Source organism: Gymnoscopelus microlampas, assembly GCF_963454915.1.
Source record: "Gymnoscopelus microlampas genome assembly, chromosome: 12".
NCBI classification, from domain to species: Eukaryota; Metazoa; Chordata; class Actinopteri; order Myctophiformes; family Myctophidae; genus Gymnoscopelus; species Gymnoscopelus microlampas.
The window spans coordinates 20,460,836-20,480,968 of record NC_139949.1 but is presented as its reverse complement, the minus strand read 5'-3'; the positions used below and the strand labels follow the sequence as shown (position 1 = coordinate 20,480,968).

At 45.3% G+C, this 20,133-nt stretch overlaps 1 protein-coding gene across 1 annotated transcript in view; it reads right to left on the bottom strand.

Moving 5' to 3' along the window:
• Positions 1 to 20,133, bottom strand: part of dchs1b (dachsous cadherin-related 1b) — a 128,080-nt gene that overhangs the window by 13,154 nt on the left and 94,793 nt on the right. Inside the window, exons 8-20 of the mRNA XM_084074494.1 lie at positions 17,158 to 18,219; positions 16,808 to 16,995; positions 16,104 to 16,200; positions 15,848 to 16,005; positions 11,555 to 11,995; positions 11,002 to 11,297; positions 10,345 to 10,460; positions 6,784 to 7,023; positions 5,342 to 5,467; positions 4,389 to 4,598; positions 2,964 to 3,220; positions 2,023 to 2,229; positions 540 to 939 (exon numbers count right to left, since the gene is read on the bottom strand). Of these exons, the coding sequence (XP_083930620.1) occupies positions 540 to 939; positions 2,023 to 2,229; positions 2,964 to 3,220; positions 4,389 to 4,598; positions 5,342 to 5,467; positions 6,784 to 7,023; positions 10,345 to 10,460; positions 11,002 to 11,297; positions 11,555 to 11,995; positions 15,848 to 16,005; positions 16,104 to 16,200; positions 16,808 to 16,995; positions 17,158 to 18,219 (3,798 nt within the window). The remainder of the gene's footprint in view (positions 1 to 539; positions 940 to 2,022; positions 2,230 to 2,963; positions 3,221 to 4,388; positions 4,599 to 5,341; positions 5,468 to 6,783; positions 7,024 to 10,344; positions 10,461 to 11,001; positions 11,298 to 11,554; positions 11,996 to 15,847; positions 16,006 to 16,103; positions 16,201 to 16,807; positions 16,996 to 17,157; positions 18,220 to 20,133) is intronic.

Sequence of the window (20,133 nt, the reverse complement as noted above, 5' to 3'; positions counted from 1 at the left end):
AGAATCAATCTTTATTGTCACATCACATTAAGGTGGGTAATAAGTAAGGTGGGTGAAATTCTTAGTTGTGCAGGCTCATCATTGCAGTTAAAAGATAGATAGAGTCATCTCATAAAAAGAGACAGGAGAGGCATAAAGTGCATAATGTATGACTAATCTGCATAATACAATTAATGTGACTAAAGTGCATAATAAATAAGGGTCATGAATGTACGTATATAAATGGAGTCCCTTTAAAACAGATTTCAGTTCAGTCTGTGCCGTGTCACCAGACTGAACTCTTCAGATATGGTACACGGAAAGATACAGAGAGGGCAGGTAAGATGAGGTAAGTAGGAATGTGAGGAAGGTGAGATAAGACAAGACAAGACAGTAAGGTGATAATACGTTATAAGATAAGTGAAAATATGACAATACAAGATAAAATAGACAATAGGATAGGAACAGATAAGATGTGCATTTAATATGTGCTTCATCAATTGCTGAGGGACATTTCAGTCATTGACAGGGAAAATCCAACAGAATAACAGGAGTCTAACCTTTGACAGCGTTTTCCTGTATGCTGACGTCCCTGGCGTTCCTGGAGAAGCGGATGCCGTCGTACTCCACCTCCCTAACATAAATAACCACCACCCCCTGGGAGGACTGGGCTGGGCTGCCCTGGTCCATAGCCTCCACAATCAGGGTCCTCTGTGTCTGGGTCAGCCCCCCCAGGGGCTCGGTGGCTTGGATCTCCCCCGTCAGCGAGTTGATGCTGAAGCCCTTCACCGGCGCGGCAAAACGGTAAAAGACAGAGCCATTGGCTCCAAAGTCCTTGTCCTCTGCCTTCATGGTGGCCAGGACGCGATGCTGAGACCGGCTGCTGGACACCTCGATGACCAGCGGGTCCTGAGTGAAGAAGGGAGCATTGTCGTTGACATCCAGGATGGTGACTGTCACCTGGGAGAGAGTGGGAGAAGGACAGAAAAGAGGGAGTTACGGACAAAATTGTACTGTAGCATAGAAAGCACTGACAAATATTTTGTCTCGTGGAATCCAAAAGAGGTGAGCGTTCAAAACAAGGCTGTTCAGGAGGGGAAAGGAACTGGTTGGAATAACGTGTTCCTTCCACGCACTACGTCCAACTGGGGAAACTCCCCCCTGTTGGGTGATAAGAAGCGGCTTGCTAGCTCTCATGCATTGAAGGAGGCATGAGCTCGGCTCTAGGCTCTCCCTAGGCTGGCAGAGGGAGTGTAGCGCCCAGGATTACTTAGATAATTGGCACTGGGTGAAAAATGGGTTACAAAATCATGGGATAAAAAAATGGAATACATTAAAAAACAAGGCTGTTCGTTCAGCAACTGGATTTTTTTAACACATACAATTTAATTCCTCTTCCAATAACGTTAGATCAGCTAATTATATTTTAATTATGATATAAAGGCTAACCCTTTTACTCCCAATTTAGTCGACACCAATGAACCCGCACACATTTCTCTTATGCCACTGCTATTGTACCCTACTGGCTCACCTGCCCGAGGAGGCCCCACCGGGAGGACGTAGCACCATTGTCCTACTCCTGCCGTTCAACACCCCCTGCTGACAGGCACTCTAACACAATCTATACTATATAGATACTCTTCCAAGCATGATGCAGCATGTGGATTCAATACCCTAGACGGTGCACAGGTAATTTACCCCTGCACCACTCAAGTCCGCCTCAATTTCAGCATTCATGATTCAATAGTTTTCCATTTATCAAGGTTGTCTAGAATCTCACTGTATAAATGATACATACTAGGACAGGAGATTAGGTGTGTGTGTGTGTGTTTGTGTGTGTGTGTGTGTGTGTGTGTGTGTGTGTGTGTGTGTGTGTGTATATAATATATACGTATATACAGAGAGAGCACAGTAGGAAAATGTACTGTGATGCAGTGCAGTATAAAGTTCAGTTGTTCACCAAAGTTCAGTGCCTTGAAAGAAACTAGCCACGCTAAGACTAACCAGCTTTGATATAGTCATGTCTGACAGTTCTTCTGTTACCTGAGCAGAAGAGTTCCTGGGAGCAGCAGGAGAAAGGTCCACAGCAAACACCTGGAAGCTGTACGAAGCCCTCTTCTCCCGGTCAAGAGGAGCTGATGTGGTGACGCGGCCAGTGTTCTCGTTCACGCTGAACGCTCCATGTGCCTCTTGACTGAGGAAGTACAGAACTCTCCCGTTCAGCTCGTCATCAGCGTCTGTGGCAGTCACCTATGGTGAAACACAGAAGGCGCTAAATTATTTAAGTGGTGTGGTGAAAATTGTTACAAAACATAACCACATGAACCCTAGCTTCTTTTTTCTGGGGGCGAACATTGTGTCCATCACTCAGATCAACAAGCTCACAGCACGTTGTGAACATGTAGATCGGCTATTTACAGTGAAGAGATTTGGTGTAGAGGTTAAAAAGAAAGGGAGCAGACTTAATACAGAACACGGTTAACAAAGTATAGTATATAGGGTTTTATTGTGGATCACTGGCTTCCTTTAAAACATGCCTGAAAATCCACCTTTCAGGACGCCAAAGGGGGAGGTAATTATCACTTCTTCTTAGAAAGGTGTTCACCCCCCCCCTTTCTCTACTCTGTACATAGTTTTATTTTATGTGATGATATTGTATTTTGGTGTTATTTTTTATGCTATGTCGATGAATTGAATCTAGGACCTCAATGGAAATAAGTCCACAGGATTTTTTTGTGTGATCCTTTTAGACTAAGTGTATGACTGTAAAATGCTGTTTGCATTTATGCCTAATAACATATTCAATCAATCAAAAAGTGGTTAAAGACTGATTCGCATTTTTAACACAACCGAAGGGGAGGAGCAAGTGAAATCACCTGGTGTAGTGTTGGGTTGGAACAAAAACCCCACAAGTGCCCGTTGGCATAAACAAAACTGGTTATAATAATTTGTAATTATAAATGTAATTCCCATTCCAGTCTGACCTGCAGGACTTGAGAGCCCTCTGCTGCGTCCTCTGACACATCAACAGAGTAGCTGCTGCTGCCGAACACAGGGCTGTTGTCGTTCACATCCAACACGTTCACCTCCACCGTCACTGTGGTGCTGAGGGCGGGGCTTCCGCCATCCACAGCCACAACCTCCAGGGTGTACACAGCCTTCTTCTCACGATCCAAGGCCCGCGAGGAGGACAGGGCCCCCGTGCTGGCCTCAAGCTGGAAGTCACCGTCGGGGTCTCCAGCTGTGAAGGTCGGAGAGAGAGAGAGAGAGAGAGAGAGAGAGAGAGAGAGAGAGAGAGAGAGAGAGAGAGGGAGAGATAGAAAGAGATAGAAAGAGATAGAGAGAATGAGAAATAAAGGAAAGGTGAAGGAGAGGTGGAGAGAGAAAAGGAGATCGCGAGAAAAATAAGAGAAAGAGAGGGAGGGGGAACAAGAGAGATAAAGAAAAAAGTGAAAGGGAGGTAGCGAGAGAAAAAGATAGAGAGAATAAAAGGGGATAGAGAGAGGGAGAGAGAGAGTGATGGAAGAGAAAAAGCCGAGTTCACTACAACCATCTAATGAACCCAGATCATTTCAATACAGTACAGCATAACCTTGACATGTCATTTGGCACATAAGATCTACTGTACTCACATCATCTCAGTCACACACTGGGGGGGTTAAAACAAGAAGCATGACACGCGCACACACACACACACACACACACACACACACACACACACACACACACACACACACACACACACACACACACACACACACACACACACACACACACACACACACACACACACACAGTTGTGCCCCTTGAGTGAAATGAGCTGTACTATTTGTGAAATAAGACAGAACAGCGTCTGAATGCTGTCTGGACCAGCAGAATGCATGTTTGATGGTCCATATGGGAGGACTACAGCAATATATATACGTACACAGTCAATAGTAATATGTCAGTCTACAAGTAGACTATGGTTCCTGCACAGTGTCAATGTAACATCGTCTGTCCATAAACACTCTAATTTTATGGAACTTTAATGGTTAATATTGTTAAGGGAGTGCTTATCGCTTGTGTAATAATCACTTATACACATGTGCAGTACACATGGTACAGTAAAAATACTGTACATGCACACCTACGTCCACAAATAAGCAAATCAATCACTCTTTATTAATTACCTGAGGGGAGGGCCTTAAAACACGCACGCAGGCAGGCACTCACATATGCACGTGCGCACACACAGACAGACAGACAGACAGACAGACAGACAGGCACACACACACACACACACACACACACACACACACACACACACACACACACACAGACAGACACACACACACACACACACACACACACACACACACACACACACACACACACACACACACACACACACACACACACACACATACCAGTGATCCTGTACTCTAGTTCTCCGTTGGGTCCAGAGTCAGGGTCTGTGGCCTTGAGGAAGCAGAGTTCTACTGGGCCGATGTTCTCTGGTACCTCCAGTCTGTACCAGGGCTTTGCAAACACTGGAGCGTTGTCATTCACATCTTGCACCTCCACCCGTACCACCGCCTTGGCAAAGTTAGGAGGCAGCCCTCCGTCCCTGGCATAGACTGGAAAGAGATGGGGAATTATTCATGTGTGTGGGTATTTCTGTGCATTTAAGTATGTAATTACTTAATTATGTACTCATTGTCCAGCTAGAGCTGCTGTGAAACAAGTTGAGCTATAATAGTGCATTCCATCTACAGTATGAGTGTTACACAAATATAGTACTGTATATAATTTGCTGAGCTGTCCGTCTGTCTGTCTGTCTGTATGTATGTGTATGTATGTTGTTGCTACGTTGACAGAATTTCCCTCAGGATTAATAAAGGTCTATCTATCAAAGTCACTCTGTTTGCAGTTAATCAATACACTGTATCATTATCAAATCTCAATACAAGGCCATAGAACTTCATATATTACGTCTCTAACTCAATATCTGACACATGCTGCAATTTGGCGGTCAAAGGTCAAGGACACTGAGGTCAACTGGCAATGAGCCACGCGGATAAACTATGTACACCTCTAGGTTGCCCTTGAAGCCCATATACTTCACCAAATGACAAACAGCTAAAATAGCTGTTCTACAAGCTTGTGAGCTTGTAGATCTGCCACTTTTGAAAATTCTGGGAAGACTTTCACCTATAATGACATGCTCAAAATAGGGCTGCCAGGTTGAAGGAGATTTATATTCTAAAAGAGTTTCTGATAAATATGAATGTGACTAAATGTGGTAATAAATAGGTAAGTGGTCATATAATACATGGGTAAACAAAGAGAGTGGAGAGGATATTATAACATTACTACTTACCAGTGAGGGTGTAGTGGTCATGAAGCTCTTTGTCCAGTTCTCTGGTGGTGGTAATGACTCCTGTCACAGGGTTGATAACGAAACCTTCCTCTGTCACCCCTCCATAGCTCACATGACCATTAGAGCCTGGATACAGAAGATGAACATACAGAGATTATGTCTCGGTCAACATGTTATAAAACGGCTATCTCTCTTGATTTGCCCCCATTCATTTTATGCAGATAGTCATATACTGTAACTGGTAGGGGTGCAACGATACATTTTAACAGCGATACGATACGCATCACGATACATGGTTGACGATATGATACATGGACGATATTGGTTCATTGATGGCGATACGATTTGATTCAATGATTTAAAATCGATACAGTAACTATTTAGCAAAAATAAGTTAACCTTGTGAAACGTGTGGATAGTGCAGGTTTTTTTAAGAGATTTTTTTATTATTATATGGAATGGAAAAGTAATAAAACCCCTCTTTCACTTTTTTCTTTTAAAAATGGCTAAACATAACGCACTTACTTAGTATCGATACAATCGATTATTTGCATTGCAAAACAATTTGATACCATACAAAGTCAAAAGATATTTTGCTGTTTGCTATCTATATAGTTGGATCGTTAAAATCGATGCATCGATGCAGTTACTGTATCGTTAACCCCTAGTAACTGGTAACTGGTGAAATAGCCATCTCTACTTTCATTGTGTGCTATCTCAGCCATGCAAATTAACATGCATTTTTTTGATTGTTTCACCTTAAAAGAACTGAGTTTGATTCATTTAAAAACCACTACTGTAGATGTGAAAAGGCCCTTAGTATGTGGTTTGTTGCAAAGGGATTCAGTTCCTTCCTCCATTAGCTTCCCCCTTCTCTCCACTGTTTACACTGCTACATTCTCTTTAATGTCACTCTGGCATGAGTTCATGGGCTCCTTGTTAGATGTCAAGGCAAGGTGCTATTAACTACACCTGTTTGCTTTGCTAATTCTTCCTGGATTGAATCTTTGGAGCCTCTCTTGTTCTTCTAACGCTCAATATGTAAACTTGATCTAAACCTGTAATGATATTAATTTATTCTTGTGAGCCAACACACACAAAGGCCCATCCAAATGTGTGCCTGCGCAGGCTCCAAAGTGGAACCTTTCTTTTATTTGCTGTGGTATGTTTGGCTGTAACTCTGTGGAAAAATCTGGAAACTCTGCAAAGCGTTTCATTTTTCTTTTGTTCCTTTCGAAAACACAAGACCCCGCTTTTAAGTGCTATTTACTAAAAACACGCTTTTTCTGCATATGAAAGCAAATATCTAAGTGGTCCACGGATACCATTTCTGATGGTAGCTGAGGACACAGAGAATAATTCCTTCCATCAAAACATCCTACTTCAGTTCATAGCCCCATAACCACGCTGACCGTATACATTGTCAGCATCACTGAACCAACCTTGGTCGCGGTCTGTGGCGGTGACCGTCAGGACTGTGGTTCCCGGGCCCTGGTTCTCCATCACCTGGGTCTCGAACTCGGCCCATGGGAACGCCGGGGCTTCGTCGTTCACATCGATGACCTGCACGCGCAGCACCTGAGTGATGGACAGCTGGGGTGTCCCGTGATCCTCTGCTACAATAGTCAGGTTGTGCATTTCCTGTTCTTCTCGGTCCAGAGCTTTGAGGATGGAGAGCGAGCCTGCAAACAAAGGATATCATGACGATACAGTATGATGGCAACTTTCCACTTTGTTTTTCCTTTCTTTTGTTTTTTAGTTTTTTTCTTGTGCTGCACTCCACTGAAATGACCATTTTCCTTTGGAATCTTTTGGTTTAGTGTGCGTGCGTGTGAATGCATGGGTTTGCCTGTGTGTGTGTGTGTGTGTGTGTGTGTGTGTGTGTGTGTGTGTGTGTGTGTGTGTGTGTGTGTGTGTGTGTGCGCACGAGCACACGCGTGTGTTGACGTTGGAGCGGTTCTTGTGAACATGCAATTTTGTGTACCTGAGAGAGAGGCAGTATTTATGTGCCTTGTGGTCCAGTAAAAACAAAGCCTTACAGCTTTGCTTTATGTGAGTTTCCACAATAAAGCCTTATTTTATACCCCGTTGTACAATGGTGTTGCGCGGCGAGAATAGCTGATCTATACGCTCAAAATATTGTGAGTTTGTAGATCGGCTATTTTCACCATGCGACACCGTTATAAATTAAACATCCACAGCTGCTCACTCAGGCCAGCCAACGATGAAACAATGACATATGACAATTCATTATACAGTACTATGTGATTTCATGTACTGTTCGTGCCCAAGCACGAGCTATAACAGCCTTCCAACAGACTCACATACTTTGGTACAAACTGGAAGTACTGTACAGTTGCCCGATTCAAATCTGTCTGCCCTCATAATCTTCATAAAAAAGTAATTTAAATCTTAGTCTTTTTCTTTCTTTTCAATACGTTCTGTACAACAATATGAGCTATCAGTCCATAAATCTGCTTGTCAGTGTGTGTGTGTGTGTGTGTGTGTGTGTGTGTGTGTGTGTGTGTGTGTGTGTGTGTGTGTGTGTGTGTGTGTGTGTGTGTGTGTGAGAGAGAGAGAGAGAGAAAGAGAAACAGAGAGAGAGAGAGAGAGAGAGATAGAGAGAGAGAGAGAATTCCATTAAGGATAGACTGGTTCCGAGATCCAATCTGTTTCTACGCTCGGCACCCCTGTCATCACCCAACAGCAGAGGGGTCAGCCAAGGTGAGTGAGAATGCCAAGTATGTGCATGCGCATGTGTGTGTGTGTGTGTGTGTGTGTGTGTGTGTGTGTGTGTGTGTGTGTGTGTGTGTGTGTGTGTGTGTGTGTGTGTGTGTGTGTGCGTGTACACACTCGTATGCACGTACACGCGCACGCACGTACGCACGTACGCACGTACGCACGCACGCACACACACACACACACACACACACACACACACACACACACACACACACACACACACACACACACACACACACACACACAAACAAACACTGTGGGGCTGAGGTGCTGACGTTTGTTTAAGGCTCGCTGTTTGTGTACTTTGCGTTCTTTGATGGAGTTGTGGCTCATTGTGTTTGATTCAAACCATCAATCCTGTAGGTACTGCAAAAACATTAGCTGTTTCAAAATATACAGAAATGGGCCACAAAATGTACTTGATACAATATTTTGGATGCCGGACATAATTTATTATAAATATGTCTCGATATACTGTACATTATTTTCCAAATTCTGTCCAATAGATATAGAGTACATTTTGGCAAGGCTTTGCTTTTTGTGGTGTAGGTCTACGGACAATAAAATATTGTAGGAGTCTAATAGCCGTTTGAGGTACTGTAAATGAAAATAAAGTAGGGTTTAAGTGAAGTAATGGAGACCTCATACTGGCATAGAGCAGACATGTAATTACTGCTTGGCTGCTACTAATGGTGATATAACACATCTAATATTGGCTCCCACAGTGCCCAGTGGGTTTGTTAAGTGTCTTACCAATACAATGCTAATCTGTCATTACAGATATCATTAACTGCTGGCCGTAACCAGTGCTGCACTAAGCTAACCCCCCCGTAGCACGTGAAACAAACCAGAAGTGGAATATCAGCCCTTGTTAATTCACCAGGCATTTGACAGTGCTGGAGTAGAGAGGGAGTTCCTTCCATCTGGAAGCTGCATTAAGTGTCCCTTCTTACGGCTCCTAATCCCATCGCAGCCAGAGCCTATACTGGCCCACGATACCCAGTTCTGATGATGGAGAAATTGCAGCGATCATACACGCATATATAACATATCAAAGGCCGCCCCATATCCCCAGCCCAAATAAAGTTTGGTTCCCATGAACAAATCCGTCAATGCGAGGAACACCAAAGCATTATTCAAGAGAAATATCACTCTTAGGCATTGAGAGATCGTCTAGTAAAGAAGGGTTATGGGGGTTATATGAGTGTTTTAGCAGTTGGGACCCTGTAGAAAGCACACTTCAGTGGGTAATTACAGCCTTCTGGAAAGTTCTTTTAGCCCAGAGGGCTTCTATGGGTGGGATGATGGTTATCTATCACTCACAAAGACAAGGGAAAGTGTCTTTGATTGTGTTAAATCAATCAGCGCAGAATTGCTGATGAGTAATGACATGGTAAAATAATTCACCCTAATAATGGCTTGACGGAGTGTAAATTTTATATTATTTCTTGTGAGATCCCAGTCTATGTGGAATCTATGATATCACCATGTATAACAGTGTATAACCATTTTTGGAAGTTGCATCTGGGCCAAATGATAGTAGTCAGCTACAAAGACTCATGTTCATGGAGCGCTTCTCTGGGTGTTACGCTGATTGTGTGGTTTGGCTGCCAGACATGGAACAGACTTTCAAAAGAAATAATTTGACTTTCTGATAAAGCAGCTATTTATTAAGCCACGTAATCGGCACTTTGCAGCTCACACAGGCATTCATTAAGACACTTGTTGGACCTAACAAATTGCTGTTGTCAAAGCACTTAAGAAACTATCATGATTTTTGTAGAGCTTCCATTAGCAGCCAAAAGACAGAGCAATATTTCTGTGTCACTGAAAAGTCCATCTCAGTCCAGGGTTCGAAAACAAAACAAAAAACCCACTTAAGCCTTACTACTTCTTTGTACGACAAACAGCAAAAATAGGCAATCTGCTATCTCACTATTTTTGAATAAATGTGTTTTTGCTAAATGCATCACAGGTTATCTCAGCACACTCCATAGAGCAGATATCCAATATGTTTCCCCCCTGAGCAAGCATTTGTGGACAGCGGCAAATATTGTTGTTTCCATTAATATAATAATAAACATGCCCCCATGAAAGATCATTTTCGGTCATTTGGATACTACTTACAAGACAGTCAGGAAATAAAGCATAGGAGGGATAACATGTGACACAGGTCGTCCTGAGCTGCACTCAAACCCAGGGGGATGTGATTATGTCATCAGTGCATTTGATAGGAGTAGATCTTTGGGTTTTACCCTTACCCGTGTTTGGGTTGAGACTGAAGCGTCCGGCGCTGTTTCCTGCCTGGATCCTGTACGACACTCGACCGTTCTCCCCTTCATCTGCATCTCGTGCCATCACGTACAAGATCACAAAACTGATAGCGGAGATAGAAACCCAACATCAGATCACAACGGATGCGAGGAGCACTCACCTACTGTACTTTGAAGCTCAGTGCGTGCTTGACCACTTGAACCGTAGCCTCCCTATTCTGGGGCAAACATTCAGCGAAAATAGCCGATCTACAAGCTACAAGTGATCTTCAAGCTCACAACGCGTTGTGTTGTGATGCATTGTGAGTTTGTAGAACCTATTTAGTGTAGAGCAAAAATTGGAGGGTGCCTAGTCAAGTGGTTAAGTTAATTCATGGAGAACAGGCTACCTAGAAGGTCTGCCTTAGTGTTCTAATAAATTAATGCTGTGAAAGCTAAACGTGAGAAGTATTCTATACTACTGTAAGTACATACTCAAGTACGCAAGTGCTATTATGTCATACTTGATGGGACGGGAAACTCCACCATGTTGTTCCACAAAACTACTATCAGACAGACTCTTCTCCCCATGCCAAAGTTATCTTGTATTGTATTAATTATTTGGTTTCTGTATGGGAACGCCCTAAGATGCAAAATGCAACCCACCCTATAGGCTGATCTTCCATTACGCTGACCGCAGAAGGCGAGCTGAACACGGGAGCGTTGTCATTCTCATCAGTCACAAAAACCCTGGCGGTCACTGAACCCCAGCGCCTCTGGGATGGATCCATCGCCTGGTCCATGGCCCTCACCACCAGGTAGAGGGAGGGCGTGACCTCGTGGTCTAACCTCTGACCCAGGGTCAGGACCCCGGTGAAGGGGTCAAGGTTCAGGAGGTCAGGGGCGTCAGGCCACTGGTGCTCAATGGAATAATGCAGCTCGCTGTTGGGTCCACTCCCATCCTGATTTGGAAAGAGGAGAGAGATAGTGAGAGGTCTGAGTTATAGGAGGTCAGCTGACCCTTATCTTAATAAAAAAAAGTTTAAAATAAAAATTTGCTGAAAAACTTTCACTCAAAATATATATTTTCTACCTTAATCAAGAGTCTCAAATATACTTTTTGGTATATTTTGAAACAAATAGGTTTCTCTTGAAACCTGAAACTATGACTTTACTGTAGGATCAAGGGTGATCAGACATGTTGCACAAAAACCCTAACCTGATCCGATGCCTGGAATGTGTAGATGGAAGCACCGGGCTCTGTGTTTTCTGGGATCACTATGGTGACAGGGTCCTCAGTGAACTCGGGGGCATGGTCATTGCTGTCCTGTACATTGATATCCAGCTGCACCCGGTAGCTGCTGGGAAATGCCCGGGAGAAGTCTGACACCTCGATGTGCAACGTGTACTTTGACCCCTTCTCATAGTCCAGCTCACGCACCAGGTACACGTCCCCCTTCAGACGGTCCACCATGAAGGTCCCCTCCCGGTCTGTCCCGCCCACCACCAGGTAGGTCACCTGGCCGTCCAATAAGGCGGGTTCGTGCTGGTCGTACGGCCGGACAGACCCAATGATGGAGCCCGGATCAGTCCCTTCCACTGTGTTCAGCATCATGGAGAGGAGGTTGGGATTGGGGCTGGCCTTGGAAGAGCTGAGAACCTGAGAAAGTAAAGATCATTTAACATTATGTTTTAACCTGCTGTGCCCGATAAGTGTGGGTTGAAAACCTTCCCTGCATTCACTGACTCATCAGTCTTGCACATTGCGTTAGACTGGCAGTAGCGAGGACACTTGCGTGGTGCAGGAGTAAAGTATCTGTCTACCACGTGGAGTCTAGGGATTCGAGCCCTCCACGGTCCATTTGGCGTGGCCAAGCATCTATACGAACGCGATTGACCGTGTTCGGGGAAGGGAAGCATGGTGGGGGATATTTGTCGCTAGCCTGTTAAACCCCTCCCTCCGGAAATCTCATTGGCCTACAGGCCTGTCTGGGCGTTTCTCCACAGTTCATAACATGAACTGTCCTATCAGCGTCCTCGCTCAATGTTCTGTGATTGACAGCAAAGGTTGGCCAATCAGGTGGCGAGTTTGAGTGAAACTGCTTTGAGCGCTTTGAGCACTTGGAAAATCGCTATAAAAATGAAATTCATTAAACCGAATGGAACCGAGTGCAGCCGACAAAAATGGGACGGGCGGCCATTGTTTCTGGTTTCGGTTTTAAAACTTTAAAACGCTCTCAAACTTCTTTTTTGAGGCACGGAATTTACTTTTAAGATATCGTTTTTGTAGAATTTAGTCATATATGTGGTCAATTAATCATGACAGAGCCTATTTAAAAATAAAAATTCAGAGAACCGGCAGGGGTGGGCAGTGACATGTACTATGTATCCGAATAAAGCAACATATTTTCGGCACAGCCCCTTCAAAAGTCCCCGTGCGTCATATTGGCTGGTGGTTTGGAAAATGAGCTGCTGATTGGCTGAAGGGGACGAACTTCTGATTGGCTGAAGCGGTTGTCAGTCAACTGTACTAATCCAGCCCAGCTCCCAAATTGCCCATACAGGCCTGTAGATCAGACTCCTTCCTGAAATCAAATGCAAATGAGATTTCCGGAGGGAGGGGGGTTTACCAGGCTACTTTGTCGCTGCGCTAGCATCTCTTACGGGTTGGGGGGTGCCTGTCAGCGGGAGGGTGTTGACAGAGGCGCTGACATCCTCCCGATGAGGAATGCTCATTGGCAGGTGTTCCAGTTGGTTACAATACCAGAGGCAATGCAACGTGTGGGGAGAGTTAAATGGCACAATGACTACACTCAGTACACTGGTAGAAAAAAAGTAGTACAAAAAAGAAGAGGATCAGGTCAGTAGAGGATAACAAACTTTTGACCTTTCGGACAGCATGTCAAGAACGATATTATGCAGGTCTACATATAGGCTAGTGTATGTTACTGTATTCTGTAACAAATTCGATATGTCACTGAGTTCCTGTGTTGCTTCCTGAGAAATCCTATCCCCACGGCTCTACAGTACCTAACCCCAAACAAACCCTAGGGATCTTGTCTGTTTCTGTTGTCATTACCACAATAACCCTCACGGGGCAATGCGCTATACACAAACACAGATTGTATACATTCCTTCCAGGAAATATGTTGAAACTGTAGCATCTTGGCATCAAGACGAGAGCAGATGAGAGATCGATGACAATGACAATATGTTGTAAATATCCTGGCAAAATAATTCTACCGGCTGTGCTATTACCGTGCTGTCCGCACGCTAGCCAGTCAGTCCGGTCACGTTGTTGCCGGGGCAGTGATGGCAACAACCAGATGTGGAGCAAATGTGTGTTTAAGGGTCTTTTGACACTTTTGAACAACAGCCATGGGACTGTACATTGTTTCAGAATGAGTAGATCAAAGAGCAAGGAAAGACAGCAAACACAAGCAGGCCTTAGCAGCATGCTTGAAATGCAGCATTCCTCACACGCACATTTACGCTTTTGCATGCATGTGATTAACCATGCACACATGTATGCGTTCACACATACAGCCCTGCAAACACGCAGAGACACATACTATACACACAAAGGCAAACAATAACCACACACACACACACACACACACACACACACACACACACACACACACACACACACACACACACACACACACACACACACACACACACACACACACACACACACATGCACCATCCCCTCAGTTCTGATACTCAGGCCTATTAGTATTAATCACATCTTTTTGATGGCCCTTATCAAACCCAAACGGGGAGGGTAAACCCAGAGGAGGAAGTAAGTGATTGGAATAATTTGTATGAGCTTAGCTCAGCCTAAGCCTCTCCAATTATGACATACAGTGCACTGCAGAGCAGGGCAATGCAGTGCAGTGCAGTGCAGAGCAGCAGTCGTGGCTGCAGGACAGTGCAGTACAGTACAGTACAGTGCAGAGCAGCAGTCCTGGCTGGGCTGACACCATGACAGGTGGGGAGGGAGCCTAATACCACTGCAGATGAAAGGTCAGATAAATCTGGAACCCAATTCCCTTTATTTAAACATGGAAACGTACCAGACGGCATCATCGACTCTGCTCACGAGTCTCTCATGTTTGTATTCCGCACGTACTGGCTCACATTTCGCCCAGTGTTCTCTCCATGTAGCGGGGTAGCGTGTGTACGTTTCCCAGTGGATAACTGTGGCCTTGTGTCTGGTTTTACCCACAGCTGCTAGGAGTGAAATGGTATCTCTAAATCGTTATCTGGAAATGTTACTGTAGCTCTTACGTGTGTGTTAAAATGTGTCATTACATTGTGTCCGTGTGTGCGTTTGCAAGTGTGCGTGCGCGCGCGTGTGCGTGTGTGTGCGTGTGCTTATGTGGGCGGGTGTGTGTGTGTGTGTGTGATTGTGTGTTTGTGGATGCACGTGTGTATGTACATGTGTGCGTGTGAGCCTAAGCCCTCGCATGCACCACTGCCTGCTACCGTACGGCGGTGTGTTCCTCGTGTGATCAGAGAGATTCCTTTCAGCTGGCTCTCATCAAATCTCATCTGGGAACGTTTGATTTCAAGGTGCTTGTTTCCCGTCTGTCTAATCTCAGTGTCGCACAAGCAGGGGAGCAGGGCAAAAATCTGAGGCAAGCACTCCCGCTCTAATTAGCATCCCTTTCCTCTCTGAAATCACAATGCAAAAAAAAAAGAAAAAGGTAATCAGTTTTTAGCTTAGAGTTCTGCTGTCAAATTATGCTACCACTGTACTCTGGCTAAATGCCACTGTGGCAGACCTTAGGAAGTGCCGTTTTTTTGGCTTCCATAGTTGGATTCCTGATAGAGCGTGTTGATATGCAGGAATGACCCTCCTGTTGAAAAGTCCAGAGCGATAACTCAGCCCGGGCCCACTTCTCTCCTGCTGTTCAGTGTTTCTCACCTTGGGCTTGGGTTACCCAACTCACCTCTGGAGCAGGAAACACACACTGGATCCGATAGACGACGTTTGTTTGTACAGGCACCGATTCAGTTTCTTTTTCTTTAACTCTACTTTCCATCTCCCTCAACACTGATACTATTCGCTTCTCTTGCAGTTGAGGAAATTACTCTGGAGACGGAGTGAACTGGAGGCGGGGAAGGCAACGGCACTGAGGTAATGAGGAGGTGAGGCCAAATTGCTGGAGGTTTGAGTGTGAAGTTGGCCTCCCCGGCCATTTACCTCATGCGCAGGGAGTCTCTCAAAATAGCAAGAAACCTTTGTGTGTGTGTGTGTGTGTGTGTGTGTGTGTGTGTGTGTGTGTGTGTGTGTGTGTGTGTGTGTGTGTGTGTGTGTGTGTGTGTGTGATAAGATAGTAAGAAATGACGTGAACTGAAGGAATGTGCCAAATGATATATGAGAATTGTGGTGTTACTGAAAATTTGCAAATAACACTAAAACTGCACCGAAATTCCAGTGTGAGTGTGAACAGGATGGATGGACGCATCCAGTATGATTATTTACATATGTGTTAAAGTATACCTGTATGCGTAGCTGGCAGGTGGAGCTGAGGCTGGGAGTTCCGTGGTCAGAAGCAGTCACAGTAAAGGCATATTCTGCTCGTTCTGCCCATCTCAGCGGGGAGGCGGTACGTAGTTCCCCACTGGACGGGTTCAGAGTGAAACGCTCTGCTCTTGGACCTACAGAGAGAAGAGAAGAGAGGTTATTAATTAAGGCAATGAGTGAGAGTGAGTGAGTGAGTGAGTGAGTGAGTGACTTGATTTAAAGTGAGTCTGACCTGATAAAGAGTAGTAGATGGTGCCGTTCTCTCCCTCATCCAGATCTTTGGCTGACAGCGTTGTTAGGACTGAGCCAGACGAGAGCCCCTCCATCGACTCCATTGAGAAAAAGAGCAGTGTTTTATTCATCTGTTGTCTTAATAATACAATAATTTCACTGCAGATTTTTGTATCTTCATTGTGTCATTGTGTTGCAGTAGGGTTTTCAAAATTATAAGTAATATTTCAAGATTGTCAATACCGTCAAGTATTGCTAATATTCTGTCAATTGTGCAACCCTCAATTCAATTCAATTCAATTCAATTCAATTCAATTCAATTCAATTCAATTCAATTCAATTCAATTCAATTCAATTCAATTCAATTCAATTCAATTCAATTCAATTGTTACAAATCTTCTCTACTTCCATATACCAGTGGTTTTCAAACAACTTCATGTCAAGGACCGCCAGATTTGTCAAGATTGGTCAGCATATTGAAAATAGCGGATAGCTGAAATAGCCAAAAAATACATATATATATATATATATATATATATATATATATAGAGAGAGAGAGAGAGAGAGAGAGAGAGAGAGAAATTGTTCCTGTTTTGCTAGAGACCACCTGGAACCCCCTCAAGGACCCCTGGATGTCCCCAGACCACACTTTGAGAACCACAGCCCTATCCCCTCCTTCTCTCACCTCTTTTTTCCCCATCTCACCTGTATAAGTAGCTCTGCCACTGGCTGGGCATGGCTAAAGCTGGGGGCGTGGTCATTCTCATCCAATACAGTGATGTGGGCGGTCCCGGTGGCACTGCGTGGGGGTGTGCCCCCGTCTTGGACCACCACAACCAGCTGGTAGCTGGACTGCTGCTCTCTGTCCAGGGCCACTCGCGTACTGATCTCACCTGGAGATACAGTAAGGAGGACAGTGACATGATTGAAAGCGCCATAAAATGAGATAAAGAGTATAAATAGATGAAATAAATGAATGGAAAGAAAATAAGCATGTCAAATGTTATAATTGAAAGAATATATATATATGGGAGAAAACATATCCTCCAGCTCACCGGTCTGTGAGTTGATCTGGAAGTGTCTGTCAGAGTGCATCAATCTATATGTGAGTCGAGCGTTGAGCCCGGCGTCTTTGTCCGTGGCCGAAACCCTGCCGAAGCCCGTCCCCGCCAGAAGGTTCTCCCTGACGGCCAGGAACACCCTCTCCTGGCTCAGCCTGGGGGAGTTGTCGTTCTCGTCGGTCACGGTAACCCTCACCGTGGCGCTGCCGGTCCTCCCCGTCCCACCGTGTCCCGAGGTGGCCAAAACGGTCAGCAGGTACATGTCCTTGGCCTCGCGGTCCACAGAGCTGCGGACGAACAGCCAGCCGCTGTCTGGCATGACGCCGAACCCGGCAGCATCGCCGTCCGGGCGCAGCCGGTACGACACCGGGGAGGAAGAGGAGGAGGCTCCGCCGTTCCCGTTCCCCACGGCCTCCCTGTTGAGCGCCCGGACCTGCAGGAAGCGCGTGTTGAGCGGCATGTTTTCCCGCAGCTCCACGCGGTAGGTGAGCGTGTCAAAGTGGGGGCCCTGCGCGTCCTGCGCCTGGACATGCACCACCAGAGTGAAGGTGGAGCTCAGCTGGGGGGCGCCGCCGTCCTTGGCCACCACCTGGAGGTCGTAGCGGGGTATGCTCTCGTAGGACAGGCTCCCGATCAGACGCACCTCCCCGCTGCCCCGGTCCACTCCGAACGTCCTCTGGCCCCCCGCCGCCCCGCCACCGCCGGCTGAGAGAAGGTCAAAGCTCAGCTGACCGTTATGGCCCGAGTCGCGATCCACAGCTTGCACGCGGTAGATGACCGTCCCCATCTTGGTGACCTCGGGCAGGAGGAGGGACTCCGAGGAAGACGGGAGGAAGGCGGGGGCGTTGTCGTTGACGTCGGAGATGGTGACTCGCACGCGGCAGGTGCCATACGCCGGAGGGGAGCCTTGGCGGGCCTGGACCTCCAGCTCCAGACTGGAGCGGGTCTCGTGGTCCAGAGGCAGGGCCGTTCGGATGGTACCGGAGGAACTGTCCACTGTGAAGTAGCCGTCTGGGTCTCCAGAGGAGATGGAAAATAAGATGTCCTTGGACACACCTGAGAGAGGGAGAGAGAGAGAGAGAGAGAGAGAAAAAGGGTGGGGGGGGGGTCGGGAGTGAGAATGAGAAAGAGTGGACAGCGAGTGTAAGAAGGTGTATATGGGGCGTATGTGCTATCTGGTGCTTGGCACCGTTTCTAGATAATCATCTATCAAGTCACATCCTCTCTATCTCCCACCCTCCCATCTTTTCGTTTCCTCATGCTCGATCAGATAAGCCCATTCAGAACACTTAGCAAGTACTGACAAATATCCCACTGAGTCAAAGGGGATATTCATGGGAATAATTCTTTAACTTCACCTCATCTAAATGAGGACAGAGAGAACAGACAGGAGAGCACTTCAGTCCACTACCTCCACTCTGCTCTTCACTCTTGACTCCCACTCAGAATGACATGTCATCCAAATCCATTTCTCTGTCATTAATACCGGGAGAAAATAAATGTCTGGCTGGAGTGAAAATAAACCCTGGTAAAAGCCAGCCCAGTATGATGAATGTGATTTCCTAATGGGGTGTATACTCCTTCTGCTTGTCTATTTGCACAACGGCTCTGGTGAGCGGTACAGTATCTGTGCTGCATGCTCTGCTCCATTGAGGTGGCTGACAAGTGGATGGGAGTGGGATTTTCTGCCGTGGGACTTGTCGGGAAATGAGAGAGCAGTTCCGCCCCGTCAGAGAAGTCATGTAAGACAAGCTTTCCTTGGCATTAAAGCAGAAAGATTACATTTTCATTTGTAGAAGAAATAAATGAGAGTCCAAAAACAGTTACCCGGGCAGAATTTAAGTGCTATGTATTCATTTTGGGGAAACATTTGCCGGCGTAACCACTTTCACCCTGGCATCCCAAAATTAGTGTTTTTTTTTTGGCGACATGGCTATTTTCGAATGGCTGAAGTATAAAATAAGGCTCAAGTGGTTCAATTCATAGGATATCCTAAACATTTTAACTTGCTACAAATGGAAATGTCCCTTCTACACATTCATTTGTTATGATTTCTCTATATTCATAAAATACATTCATAGAAATAGCTCAAGTTACACTCGAACTCTGCCTAAACTCAGATTTTAAGGGAAAAAAAGAAAGAAAAGAAAACAGTCTCAACGTGCATGACGTGTTAAGTAAGTGGTCGCATATGAGCTGGACCGTTTTCCTACCAAAAGCAGCTCATGATGTTCACAATTAACATAAGTAGTAGAGGCTCATGCTCATTTCCTCCTTATGGGAATCTATCTATTATACTTATGCTATGTTCACACTAGCGCCGACAAAACAACGGGCTATAAGTCACTTTCAGCGAGATGAGGCTACAAACTGGGGCCCAACACTTGCGTGGCGTGCTACGACAAAGTTGGCTTGCTTCAACCTTTTTCAGTGCTCCAATGAGGCAGTTTAGTGTCAATCAATCAAATGTTTTTGTTTTCATTTCCCCTCCCCTTCTCTCTCCCCACAATTACGGCCCTGTTCCGTTAAAGGAAAACTCATTCTTGCCATTAACCAGATCCCTGTTCCATTTAACCCTACCGTTTTTATTTATGCAATGTGGCATGAGCAACACAATGTAGCTGGTCATACAGTACTTGGTCATATTGTAGCTTTTGTCGCCGCTACTGTGAACGCAGCATCCCAGTGTAAGAGCCTCCTAACTGTTGGACTTCCCTCTTATGCAGTGGTGTAAAGTAACTAAGTACATTAACTCAAGTACTGTACTTAAGTACACTTTTGAGGATTTTTTACTTTACTGGAGTATTTCTCATTTTCAATACTTTTACTTCTACTCCACTACATCTCAAAGGCAAATATTGTACTTTTATTTCACTACAATTATTTGACAGCTTTAGTTACTACTAGTTACTTTGTAGATTTAGATAATTATCACAAAACATACATTAACCACGTGAGCTTGTAGATCTG